Below are 15,312 nucleotides of genomic sequence, written 5' to 3'. Positions count from 1 at the left end.
TCATTTCCAGCAGGATCTGCAGGAGGTTACACTGGAATTCGACCTCAGCACCTCAAAGAGATGGTAAATCCAGTACTCGGTGAATCTGCATCAATTCTTCTCACCGAGTTAACAACTTTCGTCAACAATTGCCTGGCTGGGCGAATCCCAGAAGAAATTAAACCTTTCTTTTTTGGAGCCTCACTATGTGCTTTGAAGAAGAGGGATGGGGGAATCAGACCCATTGCAGTTGGAAACACTCTTCGCCGTCTCGTTGCCAAAGCAGCAGTGAGAAACATTCGCCTAGAAGCTGCCACTTGACTCCAGCCACACCAACTGGGCTTTGGGGTCTCTCAAGGCAGTGAAGCTGCAGCTCATGCGGCAATGGCCTACATCAGGGACCTACCAGAAGACAAGGCCATAGTCAAACTTGATTTTAGAAATGCCTTTAATATGGTGAAGAGAGATGCTGTTTTGCCAGCTGTTCGGGTTCGGTTCCCCAGTCTCTTTCCCTTCATTTCAGCCGGCTACAGCAAACCCTCAATTCTTTTGTTTGGAGAACATGAAATTCAATCATCAGAGGGTGTTCAGCAGGGTGACCCACTTGCTCCACTTCTCTTCTGCTTGGCAGTAAGAGAACTAACTTCCAGCCTACGCAGTGAGCTCAATATATGGTACCTGGATGACGGCACTCTGGCAGGTACTAAAGAGTCCCTCGTGGGGGACCTACAACTAGTGAAAACACAGGGAGAAGGCTTAGGACTCATCCTCAATCCCTCTAAGTGTGAAATCATCACAGCAAACCAGGAAATAATCAATGCTGTGCGAAGAATCCTCCCGGAAATCTCAACTACAACTCCGTCCAACAGTACCCTCTTGGGGGCACCGCTGGGTCACCAGGCCATCGATACTGTCCTCAGGGACAAATTGAATGACCTTATGAGAATGGAGGAGAGAATAAGCGATCTTGATGCCCATGATGCTCTGTATCTGCTCACAAGGTGTCTTACTATGCCAAGACTCACTTACTTCTTGAGGTGTGCACCCTCTTTTGACAACCCAACACTCAATGAATATGACGCACACCTGAGATCAACTTTTAAGAAGGCACTGAACCTGTCACTAGAGGATGAGCAATGGGATCAGGCAACCCTCCCAGTGCGTCTGGGAGGTATAGGGGTGCGTAAAGCAACGCATGTTGCTTTACCTGCTTTTCTGTCTTCGTGTTTGGCTTCCAGTGCATTAGTCAAGAAGATAGTGCCCGAACGCTTGAGAGACTTGGTAGGAGCTCAAGACCCCAGGTTTACTGAAGCAGCAATTCGGTGGGACACCCTTACAGACTCCTCCAGTAGACCAGCTCCTCCCAAACAGCACAAACAGTCCCACTGGGACAAACCGATCATGGAAAAAATCGCCAACACAATGCTCTCCAATGCTTCAGGAAAGAACAAAGCTCGTCTCCTGGCAGTGAAGGCACCACACTCAGGAGATTTCCTGTTAGCTGTTCCCAATTCCTCCCTGGGCACCCGTCTCGACCCACAGGCCATTCGGATTGGTGTTGCTCTTCGCCTAGCCGCCCCCATCCTCACCGAACATAGGTGTATTTGCGGCAGGGCGACAGCTGATCAATTCGGACTCCATGGTCTCGTGTGTCACACAGCAGAAGGGAAGTATGCCAGACATGAGGAGATCAATGACATAATAAAGAGAAGCCTCGCCACAGCCCGTTGCCCAGCTCAACGGGAACCCCAAGTACAGAGGTCTGATGGAAGTCAAAAGCGTCCTGATGGAGCCACTATGCTACCCTGGAAGGATGGAAAGCAGATTGCCTGGGACTACACCTGTGCTGCCACATTGGCAGACACCTACTTGCCATACTCTGTAGTGGAAGGGGGTGGAGCTGCCAGCCACAGGGAGACCCAGATCCGAAAATATGAAGATCTTCCCCCTTGCTATAACTTCATTCCAATAGGGTCGGAGACCCTTGGAGCATGGGGCAAGTGTGCTCTAAAGTTCCTCAAAGAGCTGGGTGAAAAGCTCATCATAGAAACCAAGGACCACAGGGCGACCAGCTTCCTCTTTCAGAGACTCAGTGTTGCGATCCAGAGAGGAAATGCCTGCAGCATTCTGGGCACGCGGCCCACCGCAGGGGAGCTGGACGAAGTATTCGAGATGTAGCTCTGAGTTACCTATGTTGTTTTACTTTGTATCATATTTTTGTGAATGTTTCGTCAATGTATTTTGTCTTTAAATAAAATATATATACATAATATAGGGGGTGGTAGGAGAAAATTCTCAAACAGCTTCAGGGAGAATCTTGAGTTTTCCCTGAAGCAAGTTTATTTTTTTCTCTGAGGATGAGGGTCCCCATGACAGTTCTAGAGGTGGTACCTCCCTATATTTTATATATATATATATATATATATATACTATATATATATATATATATCTATAATATATTATATTATATATATATATATAATATATATATATAACTAAAACAAGAATGGTACTATCATTAACTGTGCACACTTATGTGTTTCAGGGACTCAACGAGAATTATGGTAAAGGTCTGAACGCTTATCGTTTCTTCAACTTCGTCGTGCTAATTACTGGCTGCTGCTGCATCTACTCTCTCTTCAACGTCATCTCCATCATCGTCAAACAATTCCTTAACTTCATAATTAAGGTGAGAGAAAATTAATATAACCTATCTCTCTCTCTCTCTACAATTTTGTCAAATGACAAATCTGGTCTTAACAGCTATGTCTTAAATTTCATTAAGCTTCTTGATGACTTTAGAGTTAATTTAATTAATCAACATCTACACCACAGTTACATTACACTATGCAAGAAATTATTGCCTTCATGTCTGAGGGCAATGTGTGGGGTGAATATAATGCAGAGAATTCGTAGTTTGGAAGTTAGGAGGAGGTGCGGGATTACCAAAACTGTTGTCCAGAGGGCTGAGGAAGGGTTGTTGAGGTGGTTCGGACATGTAGAGAGAATGGAGCGAAACAGAATGACTTCAAGAGTGTATCAGTCTGTAGTGGAAGGAAGGCGGGGTAGGGGTCGGCCTAGGAAAGGTTGGAGGGAGGGGGTAAAGGAGGTTTTGTGTGCGAGGGGCTTGGACTTCCAGCAGGCATGCGTGAGCGTGTTTGATAGGAGTGAATGGAGACAAATGGTTTTTAATACTTGACGTGCTGTTGGAGTGTGAGCAAAGTAACATTTATGAAGGGGTTCAGGGAAACCGGCAGGCCGGACTTGAGTCCTGGAGATGGGAAGTACAGTGCCTGCACTCTGAAGGAGGGGTGTTAATGTTGCAGTTTAAAAACTGTAGTGTAAAGCACCCTTCTGGCAAGACAGTGATGGAGTGAATGATGGTGAAAGTTTTTCTTTTTCGGGCCACCCTGCCTTGGTGGGAAGCGGCCGATGTATGAATAATAAAAAATAAAAGAATCTTTGTAATTTCACAAGAAAGTCTTCAGTTATACATTACAGCCAATAATATTCCTGCCTAAGACAAATGAATTGTTTTGATATACCTTAATATATGTCTCGCATCTATTGTATTGGTGACCCTCTTCTCAAGTAGCTTGTGAGAGGGTATGGGTTATTTGTATGTACGTTGATTGTAACAGTGTATCAGAGCAGGTCTTTGATGGTGTAGTAACGATGGTAACACTCAGGTGTCCCGTGGCTCAGTTGGCAGCACACTAAGCTTACACACACTGAGTGTCCGTGGTTCGATCCCCGGCATCAGAAGAAACGTTGGACAGGTTTCCTTACACCTTTTGTTCCTGTTCACCTAGCAGTAACTGACTGCTGTTGGTCGCATCCTGGGGGGGGGGTTAGTATACCTTGATATGGTTGGACTTAGGAATGAACTGAGGCAGGATAACAGCTCTAATCCGTTAAATCTGACTTAAATTGTGTTAAGAAAAAGACCTGTTCCTCCATGTTTTGGGATGGTTACTGTGTAACACTTACTGCAGGTGCCTTCTCTCTGCTAAAGTTTTTAAACATATATATGCTCATACCCACGTATAGCCACTTACTGACTCTGCTCGCATGTGTTCCCCTGTACCCACTCACCGTACAGTTAGGAAGCATGTCTGTATCTTAACTAACAGAAAAAATCGAGGCTTCACAACTTGCATTAAATGTCCAACATGCTTTAAACGTCTATAATTAATATTAATAATAATAATAATAATAATAATAATAATAATAATAATAATAATAATAATAATAATAATAATAATAATAATAATAATATATTATCGTCTATATTAGCATATATCAATACAGCTCGTCCCAGAACCAACTGCCTCCACATACTAGAGAAAAGCCCTGCCCAGTCCTCTCGTCGACACCCACCACCGCTAGCGTCACTAAATTTAACCACCCACCGCCACAATACCAGAACGTCATCAGCGCCTAAGAACCTCCCACGTCAACACCCACCACCGCCCCTCTAACACCCCTTCAGCAAACCCTTGCACTTTAACACCTCTACCTATACCCCTTTAGCTTTCACAGCCACAGCCACCACCTATCCTCTAACTCCTGCATGTGTTCCACAGAGGACAGCGGAATGTGTTGATGGGGACCAGCCAACTCCCATTCACACACCCCGCAGGAACGTCATCTCCCCGGCGGGAGTCCAGAAGGCACAGATCAAGAGACTGGACAAAGAAATGGATGCTGTCTACCGCTCGGAGACGGAGAGAAAACTGTCAGGAGAAATGGTTTCTATGAGAGAATACATATCCACTAACAAGGTAAGAACAAGAGAAAAATGTTGGAGAGGTAAGAGAAGTTGAGAGTAGGGAAAGAGATGGATGTGAAGGTTTCTGGAGGAGAGATGGGGAAGGAAAGCTACATGAAACCGAGATGTGGAAGACATCATGACGGACGCTCGTGAGTTGATAAGGGTATATCTTAGACTCTGGAGAGGAGAGAGAGCATGGTAAAGTGCTGCTGAAATAGAGAGGAGAGTTGCAGCAGTGGGAAGGGAATATGTAAAACTGTGCTGGAAGGCAGGGAAGAACTGTGGATGTGTTGGAAGGTAGGGAAGAACTGTGGATGTGTTGGAAGGCAGGGAAGAACTGTGGATGTGTTGGAAGGCAGTGAAGAACTGTGAATGTGTTGGAAGGACTCCAGTTGGAGTGATACATGTGTGAGGAGACTTTTTAAAAAAAAAAATTGGATTGGGTGGGTCAAGATTTGGAGAAAAGTTGGGAAGAATTATGAGAAGAATTGGAGGTGTAGGAAGAAGTCATCTTTGGCTTCGTTCGAAGACCGGGAAAGACCTGAGATGTCATATCTTCACTAATAAAGTGAACATATATGACGGGATGTTGAAGGAAGGTACAAATCCGTGGGGAGAGATTTTCAAAGAGAATAAACCTGTGAAAAAAGAAGGAAGTCTTTGAAAAAATATTTCTCTGTGTACGGAAGACTCAAAGGTAAGAATTCCAGTGAGACCTTGAATTTACTGTAAGATAACATTTTTTTTTTCAGATTTATGCAAGATAACAGTTTCCTTGAGCAGATTACTTAAAGATAACACTTTTCTTGAGCATATGGCCCAAAGATACAAGTTTCCTTCGGTAGGTGATTCCTGGATAGCAATTTCCCTGAGCGGCAGATCCATGGATAACAGTTATCTTGGACAGGTGACAGAAAGATAAACGGGAAAATTGAAATGCAAATTTTTGAGAAATTTGAAAGTCCATGTAAAAGGTGGAATGAGAGTGGAGGTGACAGAGATAATGCCCCTGCACAAAGAGGCGAGAAATATGAAGGTAGTTACTACTGTGACACAGTGATATTCCTAGTGGTACAGTGGTGATAAACTCCTGACACATTTGTGTACTGCTAGTGACACAATTGTCGTATTTTCCGGCATATAAGGCGCACGTTCATATGTTTGCTAACGTAACTTTAGTAAACAACAGCTAAAGCCCAACCCAAAGCCTACCCTTGACCTTCACCTTGAGCGTATAAGGCGCAGGCTGATTTTTCAAGATTTGTGGGGGAAAATTGCGCCTTATATGCCGGATAATATGGTAATATTAGTACACCACTAGTGTTACTTCCAGCATAAGAGAAAGAGTTATTCGTTTCGTCAACAGGAACATTTGTTCTGCGAATAAATAGTTTAGAAAACCGACAAGTTGATAAATGAGACACTTATGCAATGTTTGGGTGTGAGTATATAAGTCCCATCACCGCGAATACGCTGCACTTTTATCAAGTGTGATGGACTGAACACATCGACTCAGAGTAGCAGAATGAAATAGTATATGTTTGAATCAAGGCTGCTAGTAGCAGATCATGAGGCTGGCCCAAGAGGATGGCCTAAGAGACTGACCCAAGAGGCTGTCCCGAGAGACTATCCAAAGACGTTGGCCTAAGAGGCTATCCCAGAAACTTCAAGGTTAAAAACCTGGAAAAGAAAGTAGGTAATTACACACACACACACACACACACACATACACATGGAGCAGGGAGAGAGAGGACCTAGTAGCGATCAGTGAAGAGGCGGGGCCAGAAGCTATGTCTCAACCCCTGCAACCACAAATAGGTGAGCACGCACGCACACACACACAGGTTTTTGGTTACATTCTGCTCTTGACTCTCGCCCTGGCAGGTCATAGCAGCTCTCCTTACTTACTCAGTCTCCCTACGATCCCCGTTGCGGAGGGAAACCTCTACCAGCGTCGTCTTCGTCTTGACTTGCGCGATGAGCTACGCAAATCGTGTAAAGATCAAGCCAAAAAGTGGTACCGTTGATGATTCAACGAAGCTTGCTCTTGCAACTGTTGTGCAGGGAGCACTGCAAGTAAAATTCAACACTATTTTGTCACTGAAAGAAGCATTCATTCTTGTGTGTCACGATGATGCTGAAGCAGAGAAGTTACTTACTACAGAAGCCACCACTACTCTTATTGCTCAAGGGTTTACTGTTACATTATCTCCTGCCCTCAGGGCAAGGAAATCAGTATTCCTGAAAAAACTGGATAAGATTTTGACCTCTCAACCAATTGCTGAACTCAAGTCATCTATTGAAACTCAAAATACTTGGGCAACTGTTGACAGCATTACCAAAATCCCGAATGCATCGTCTATGCTCAAGGTCACATTTACCGACGTGAACATGGCTGCCACTGCTCTGAACGAAGGTCTTGCTGTCTACTATTACTACATCAGTCCCACCTACATAGAATCAGAGAGATACCACTACATCCAACATTGCTGGAACTGTTATTCTTATCTTCACACCACCAAGGCATGTCCAGTAAAAGACAAGAAGTTCTGCACTACATGTGGTAGTGAGGGACACACCTTCAGTTCCTGCACCGCTGCTGCTCCAACACAACCAGCGTGTTTAAACTGCAAAAGTAATGACCACCATACACTGGCAGCAAAATGTCCTACAAGAAAGGATATTATGAAGAAAACACAACATGCAGCAAAGAAAAAATCTACTAATAACACACCAACGTATGCCGCAATTGCAGACACTGCAAAATTACTTCAAGCATCTACTCAGCCCGCCTCCACCACCACCACCATCACTCCTCCAACATGTGACGTAACGAAGATCCACTATTGTCTACTATACGCTCACATGCAGAACATGGCTGTTCCTGGATCCTTTAACTCTACCATCAACGAGTTATTTGCATTAAATAACATGCCATCATTCACATTTCCAGCATCTCCACCTTCTGAAGAAATTCTCAGATTCACCAAGGACATAATCAACACCTCTGCTGCAGTAAATCCAACACCACCAACAACTAGTGACGTCACTCAAACGACGTCCAATGAGAAGCCTTCACCGCCACCACTCCTCATTGATACCGACCAATCAGAAGCCTTGCCACCAGAAACATCTTCCTATTCTTCTACTGAAGATGACAATGAAGATGACAATACATATTCACTTCCACCTTCAACACCACATAACAAGAAAGAAAAACCGGCACCAACAACACCATCCTACGACTCTAGACTCGATATTGTACAAGATGAAGATAACGACAAGTACATTAATTAGGATGGAGTCACTTTCTGCGCCACAGCAAATTATCCTCAAGACATGGAGCATCTGAACTCAAATCTCACCTCATCCAAAAGAACGTCAAGTTTGTCATCGAATCTTCTGCCTATACTACTAAAATTGAACTTTCAAGTCTTCTAAAGCATACTGAAAAATGCTCTCAAGATCCTCGATGTCGACACATGTTAACACGTCTTGAAAATGGAACTGTACTCTCCAAGAACACTTACATCGTAAAACAACGCCACAACTCCAGGTAACCATCAAGCCACTATGAACTGACCAATCAACAATAAGCTCCTCCCTTGTCGCTTGCAGCATCCTGTCACCATCAAGACGCAGTTTTTTCTATCCAGCAAGATGCAGCTATCACCGCAGAGTTCCTGTTGCCTTCTACATCGTCTTCGTCATTGTTTATCCAGGCTTAGCAGTTGGGTCTGACTCTTCTCTCTTCTACTCAAGACATTCCTCTCACCGTCTATTCTTCGCCCTGTCCCCACTTGCACCTCGCCCCTCGTGGGTCCTTACCTGTGAGTCCTCTGATCTGATCTGATCACACACACACAAGCAAGAGAGAAGTTAGGAAGGTTTTTCTGCATTATGTGTCGTAGAGACAGTATAATCCAGACGTAGGAGTGGTGGAGGCAAGTTCCTTACACTCTTCAAAGAGCAGGTAGAACGAGGTACTAATACTGCCGTGCCATTCACTGAATATATTATGCTGAGCGAATAACAGATTATAACGTGGAAAACATCATTTAGGAATCATTATTACTCGTAAACACTGGCTGGACGTCTCTCAAGGAAGGTGAAGAATAAGATGAATCTGACGATGTCCTTCTGTTATTGTTTACCTTCAAATGCCTTGTGTCAGTCAGAGTAGCTGAGGTGATCAACCTCGTGATGTACAACAGAGTAGTTGTACCTGGGAAAGGCAGACAGCAGTAGACCCCACGGACTATGTCGAGAATGACGAATTAAACACATGTACAACATCTGGGTATCTTTATCATTATAATACATAGACATAATATGAAGACTATGCCATTTTATTGTGTACTATATGTTACACTTTGACTGCGTGACTTAACTGAAACATCCTGGCTCCTAAAGGGTAAATGACATACCTGTCTAGGGGCATTTATTCTATTTAAAATAGAAATAGAAACAACTCTAGGGCCAACTTGTAAATTCATATTTAATGTGGAACATTAATTATTCAATATTATTATAAGGAAAAACACAAAAACTCACCTATACAAAAATATAATATATATTAATCATAAAGTATATACAACTTAAAGTCTACTATAACCAATATCACCACACTACAGTTCACCTTTAGCTCACTAGCACACTGTTACTAGTGAGAAAAAGAAAATATAAAAACATTTATAAACAGGGAGGCTCCATGACACCCCCTCCCCTTCGTCTGCCAGTCTGTCTACCAGCAGGCAAAAACACCACACTAGTACTCATCCAAAACTTAAACAGGAACGCTAGGGCCTTACAGGTAAACATGAGAGCACTTAAACACATATAAGATAACCTATACCATAAGTTATTTTACAAATAACCTATGATATAGGTTATTGTAAAATAAACTTACAAAAGAAAAAAAACACCCCACCTACGCAAACCAATGCCAAACGCCATGACGACTTCTCCCAGCCGCCGCCCTTCTCGTACTACCCCACAAACACCTCACCTGCTCCTCTCTCCTGGCCACTGACTGACCAGGAATAATACTCGTCCGGTTTCAGAACATATCCCGGAAAATGTCATTATATATATAGCGTTTTTATTTATCCAAAATTTTGAATACACCTTAATACCACTGATATTCAATATGGCGAGACTACGCCGAGGATTAAATACTGTTTAGCTACTTATGATTCTGTTTTAAATATATGAAGTATAGCAGAAGATTGTGCGCCGCGCCGCCTACAACCATACTACTGCCTGGGAAAAAATGGCTGGAATGATTATATTAGGAATAGAAGGAAACGTGAATATTTAACAATAGAGATGGAAGATTTTTGTTTTGTACTGCAAAAACTACAACAATAAAGGCTACTACAACTACTACTATCACTATTACTACTACCTACTACTACTACTACTACTACCTACTACTACTACTACCTACTACTTCTAATACTACTACTACTACTACTACTACTACTGTTGCTTCTACTACTACTGCTACTACTATAACAAGTACTGATATTACTGCTACTATTACTATTACTACTACTACTACCACCATCAAAACCGCCTCTACCAATACTTAAAATCAGCATCGGGATTCCTGTTACCACAGGAAGAACCAGCAAAGTTCCTACTTACATTCGAGGTTTTGCAAGCGCTTGTTCAGCTACTTAGGAAATGACTATGGTTTTTGCATACACAGCTTCAGTGAAAAGTCTACATCGGTTGTTGAAAATTCTACCCAAAAAAAAAAAAAAAAAGAAAAAACTCATACGTGTTGCAAACTCTCGTCACGAAATTTAATTGCATTGTTTCGGGCTATTGATTCGCCTCGAAATTCGTGCTTGAGTGTACCTTTAAAGTGCATGGAAGCAATTCTTGAATACCGGCTAATCTTTAATAATAATAATAATAATAGAAGCAATTGTTTGACATTAGTTCGGTCCACACAGTGGACCTCAGATAAGTGGGACACACTTATAAGCTAAGACAGTTCTTTTTTTTTCCATTGAGATGCTTTATTAGATCATATTTTTTTGTTCGATATGTTGTGATTTTAAAAGGAAGGAACTGGTACAGAACTCTCTCAGAGCATCACTGGTGCAAGTTAATTACGAGCTGTTGTCCATAGACATTTGATCTGTTCGCTGTTTATGTTACCATTTATGTGTGTGTGTGTGTGTGTTTGAGAGAGAGAGAGAGAGAGAGAGAGAGAGGCAAATATTTAAGCCTTGCACACTTTTAGAGATTCTATTATCTGAAATAAATCTATAACTCTTTCATTTATCTTAAAACAGAAGAGTCTCCCGAAGGCTGTTGAACAGCAGGTAAGAGAGTGGAGTGTGTGTGTTATGTTCACTTAGTAGCTGGTCATGCTGGGCCATGCTGGCACTCCAAGTGTCAGTCTGACCATGAAGTGTGCTGGCACTCCAAGTGTCAGTCTGACCATGAAGTGTGCTGGCACTCCAAGTGTCAGTCTGCCCATGAAGTGTGCTGGCACTCCAAGTGTCAGTCTGCCCATGAAGTGTGCTGGCACTCCAAGTGTCAGTCTGCCCATGAAGTGTGCTGGCACTCCAAGTGTCAGTCTGCCCATGAAGTGTGCTGGCACTCCAAGTGTCAGTCTGACCATGAAGTGTGCTGGCACTCCAAGTGTCAGTCTGCCCATGAAGTGTGCTGGCACTCCAAGTGTCAGTCTGCCCATGAAGTGTGCTGGCACTCCAAGTGTCAGTCTGCCCATGAAGTGTGCTGGCACTCCAAGTGTCAGTCTGCCCATGAAGTGTGCTGGCACTCCAAGTGTCAGTCTGCCCATGAAGTGTGCTGGCACTCCAAGTGTCAGTCTGACCATGAAGTGTGCTGGCACTCCAAGTGTCAGTCTGACCATGAAGTGTGCTGGACCTCCAAGTGTCAGTCTGACCATGAAGTGTGCTGGCACTCCAAGTGTCAGTCTGCCCATGAAGTGTGCTGGCACTCCAAGTGTCAGTCTGCTCATGAAGTGTGCTGGCACTCCAAGTGTCAGTCTGCCCATGAAGTGTGCTGGCACTCCAAGTGTCAGTCTGCCTATGAAGTGTGCTGGCACTCCAAGTGTCAGTCTGCCCATGAAGTGTGCTGGCACTCCAAGTGTCAGTCTGCCCATGAAGTGTGCTGGCACTCCAAGTGTCAGTTTGCCCATGAAGTGTGCTGGCACTCCAAGTGTCAGTCTGCCCATGAAGTGTACTGGCGCTCCAAGTGTCAGTCTGCCCATGAAGTGTGCTGGCACTCCAGGTGTCAGTCTGCCCATGAAGTGTGCTACCAGGCTAATTGACGCTTTTTCTGGACTAGGCAAAGAATGCTAGCCTAAACCAGTCACGGCTTCCTGTTGGCACTGCTGATTTAGGTCAAAAGTGCCGGGGCTTCCCGTTTGTCCGTGTTGGTTGAGGCCAGAAGAAGTGCCACCAGTGCCAGTGTGACCAGACTTATAATCACATAGGTAGAGGTAGCAAACTGCCTTTAATGTTTGCACACACACTCGCTATTGTTAGTGTCACCGATAAATATCACAAATTGTGGGAACTAGACTCACCTGAATGATTTTTGAGCGAAGTCTCCGGGAGTTAAGAGGCGCCTGAGTTCCCCTGTTTCCTAATATCATGTTTATTTTTCCACTGTAATCTACGTTGTCCATAACTACTATCTCATTTGCTCTGTCTGATTTCGTGAGGTGAAGTCTAGGATCTTTCCTTAATTCATGGTATAACTATAAAAAGCTTTGAAGCTCAAACCTCTACACCACAATTGTCCTCAAAGATTTGTTAAGTTATACGATGAATATGGTTGCCTATGACAGCTGGAAAAATGTTGCTGGAGACGGGAAGGACTACGTACCCGGTGCAAATACTCTTGTGTGTGCCATCATTGTCCTCTCTGATGATGTGGAAGGCGTACCTTTACTCTTCGAAGATGAAGTATAGCAGTAAATGTCTCTGATATTCTTGTACTCCTTTAAAAAAGTGTGGACTGGAGATCCCATGAACTCTTAGGATGAAACCAGTCTTGTGTGGGTACTCGGAGGTCCAATGTGTCACTGATTGTGTTGCTAAGAGAAACAGCTTGTGAGGTTGACAAGATGATAAATAGGAATGTAACGTCAAAGCTGGCTGAGAATTTATTATTGACGATGATATCAATGACACGGCACGCCTTGAGCACCTAAGGCGTGCTTTTCTGATGGTACCCAAATATTTAGAGATGTTTAGCGAGAATTCTTTGTTTCTGTAGGACATGGTGATGCATGATGTGAGGGCGTGTAGGTTTTAGGTAACCAGCTAGTCTATTATTGCTGGGTAGTAGTTGTGAAAAATTTCTTGCCCAGGTTATATTTTCGGAGTATCCAGGGAATTCTCCCCAACACAGTCAGCAGCACATTAGACCTCACTGGACCTAGTGAAAATTTTGTTGCCCTGGTGGGACCATGAATGAATTACGACTACTTCAGCCAAGAGATAAAATAAAAATACAGTGTTCTGGGATGACCGTGGCCACACTTACGTTGTATTGGTTATCCTCTATATGGGTTACCTCGTGTTCGGCCGCATTATTCCTATTATGCGGGACAAAATTACACGACCATGCTATGTCGACGACATACTGGTCATCTTCAACAAAAAACTCAATTTACAAAATATTCTCAACGCCATCAACAACATCGAACTGACTATCAAATTAACATTAGATGAGGAGAGGAACAACCTTCTACCTTCCCTGGATGTCCTTCAACTCAAAGGTGGCCACAGACTGACATTTAAAGTTTACACAAGGCCATCCAATAAGGACGATCTCCTCGCACTATGATACTAGAACCTAGTGGGCAGTCACCACTGATTGATTTTCTAAGAGCCCATAAGATCTCCAACCCACACTTTCTCGAGAAGTGAAAGTATATCAAAAGCGTTTTCGAAAACTTACAGTTCCTACGTATTATTCTCCATCTCTGACTGTTGAAGGCACGGTCTCCACGTCATCAGAGATAACAACGACGGCACACACGAGACAGCTTCCGCCAGGTACTGTGTATAGTGTGGTAATCAACAATTCCACAGTTCACATAGGCAGCCATATGAAAGTAGCAACCAGTTCCAGGGCCACTATTAGGGACCTAGTTCAGCTAAAACCAGCCAAAGCCGCAGAAACCATTGTTTTTGTGTATACGATACTTCGAGGGGAATAAGAAAAGGTCTACGTAGGGAAAACAACTGGATTAATGGACGAACATATTATAGAACACAGAAATGCCTGCTGCTGTGATGATATAAATAACGCATGTGTCCTACATCGTAGTACACATAGTTACATCAAAAGGTGAGAGAGAGAAAAACTTACAAGGTAGGCATCGGTGTCTGGAAGTCTTAGCTGTTTCAGTTTCATTATGCTCTCACACAAAGCTCATGGAGCTTTAGTTTATCCAGAATTCTCGCTCAAAAGTTCCTGACCAACCAAAACACTGCAATCAGGGACATAAGTAACAACAGAGGATCACTACAGTAGGCCTATTGGCTCATTCTATGCAAGTCTTTCTCAACATCGAATCCTCTCGCTCAATATAAGGCTCAGCTCACTAGTCTCTGACAAGTGATCTCGTTACTGTACCTGTCTTTCTCTGTCTCACCTCACCTCACCTCTCACGGTACATTCTGTTTTTAATTCCCACTGGTGATGACATGTTCCCTGTAATAAATGTCTCGAGTGTGCATGTGTGTCTGTCCAATTCCCAGAGTGTGTCAGTATTAACATAACAACACTCGTACAGTATCAGATACTAACTCCATCAGAGATATTAAGCTGACATACGGGATGGATAATGTTGTGAATCAGTATGACCTTTCCTGCATGACTCAGCCTTCTTGTTCAGCAGATCAATAGTGGATCAATAATGTGGACAGCTTTGGTTGCAACATCCACTGGAATTGATAAGTATGTCTGGCTAAGATGGGTGCGCACAGTACACGGTATAAGATCACACCAGCAACAAGACACCTCCCTAGAAGGAACCATCTAGTTAGTTTAGTTAGTTCAACATCTTCATTGTGCACCCCCATGCCCCATTATCATCATGTGGGAATGGGGTATGGGGTACAGAGGCGCATAATGGATCCAGGGACTGGACCCTTAAGTCAAGATTAAGTAAGTAAGTAAGTAAGTAAGTAAGTAAGTAAGTTTATTCAGGTATACACAAATACAGTTACATAGAATTATCATAAATAGCAGCATATGTGTAGAAAACCTAGGATAACCCAAAAAAGTCAGACAGAGTGACGTATTTCCATTGGGGTCCTTTAAGCACGTTACGGTGTTATTGTAAATAGTAAACCATCTGTAGGTTCTATGTCACATTAATCTACAGAGGCATAATAGAACTGATAAGTTGGTAAAGGCATAAGTAGAAAGGCTCCGCATACACAGCACCTTTGTGCGGTGTTCCTCTGTTTATGTTCAAGCCGGCGCCGATACCAACGAAAACGTGGAACACCTCAAGGAGGTGGTGTATAAGTGGAGCCTTCCTGTACCTTTCTAGC

At 43.3% G+C, this 15,312-nt stretch overlaps 1 protein-coding gene across 1 annotated transcript in view; it reads left to right on the top strand.

The window, feature by feature from the left end:
- Positions 1-15,312, top strand: part of LOC128695221 (potassium channel subfamily K member 13-like) — a 699,428-nt gene that overhangs the window by 623,869 nt on the left and 60,247 nt on the right. Inside the window, exons 6-7 of the mRNA XM_070091527.1 lie at positions 2,525-2,668; positions 4,566-4,763. Of these exons, the coding sequence (XP_069947628.1) occupies positions 2,525-2,668; positions 4,566-4,763 (342 nt within the window). The remainder of the gene's footprint in view (positions 1-2,524; positions 2,669-4,565; positions 4,764-15,312) is intronic.

The sequence above is a fragment of the Cherax quadricarinatus genome, chromosome 35 (genome assembly GCF_038502225.1).
Source record: "Cherax quadricarinatus isolate ZL_2023a chromosome 35, ASM3850222v1, whole genome shotgun sequence".
NCBI lineage: Eukaryota > Metazoa > Arthropoda > Malacostraca > Decapoda > Parastacidae > Cherax > Cherax quadricarinatus.
This window is presented reverse-complemented; position numbering and strand designations above follow the sequence as displayed.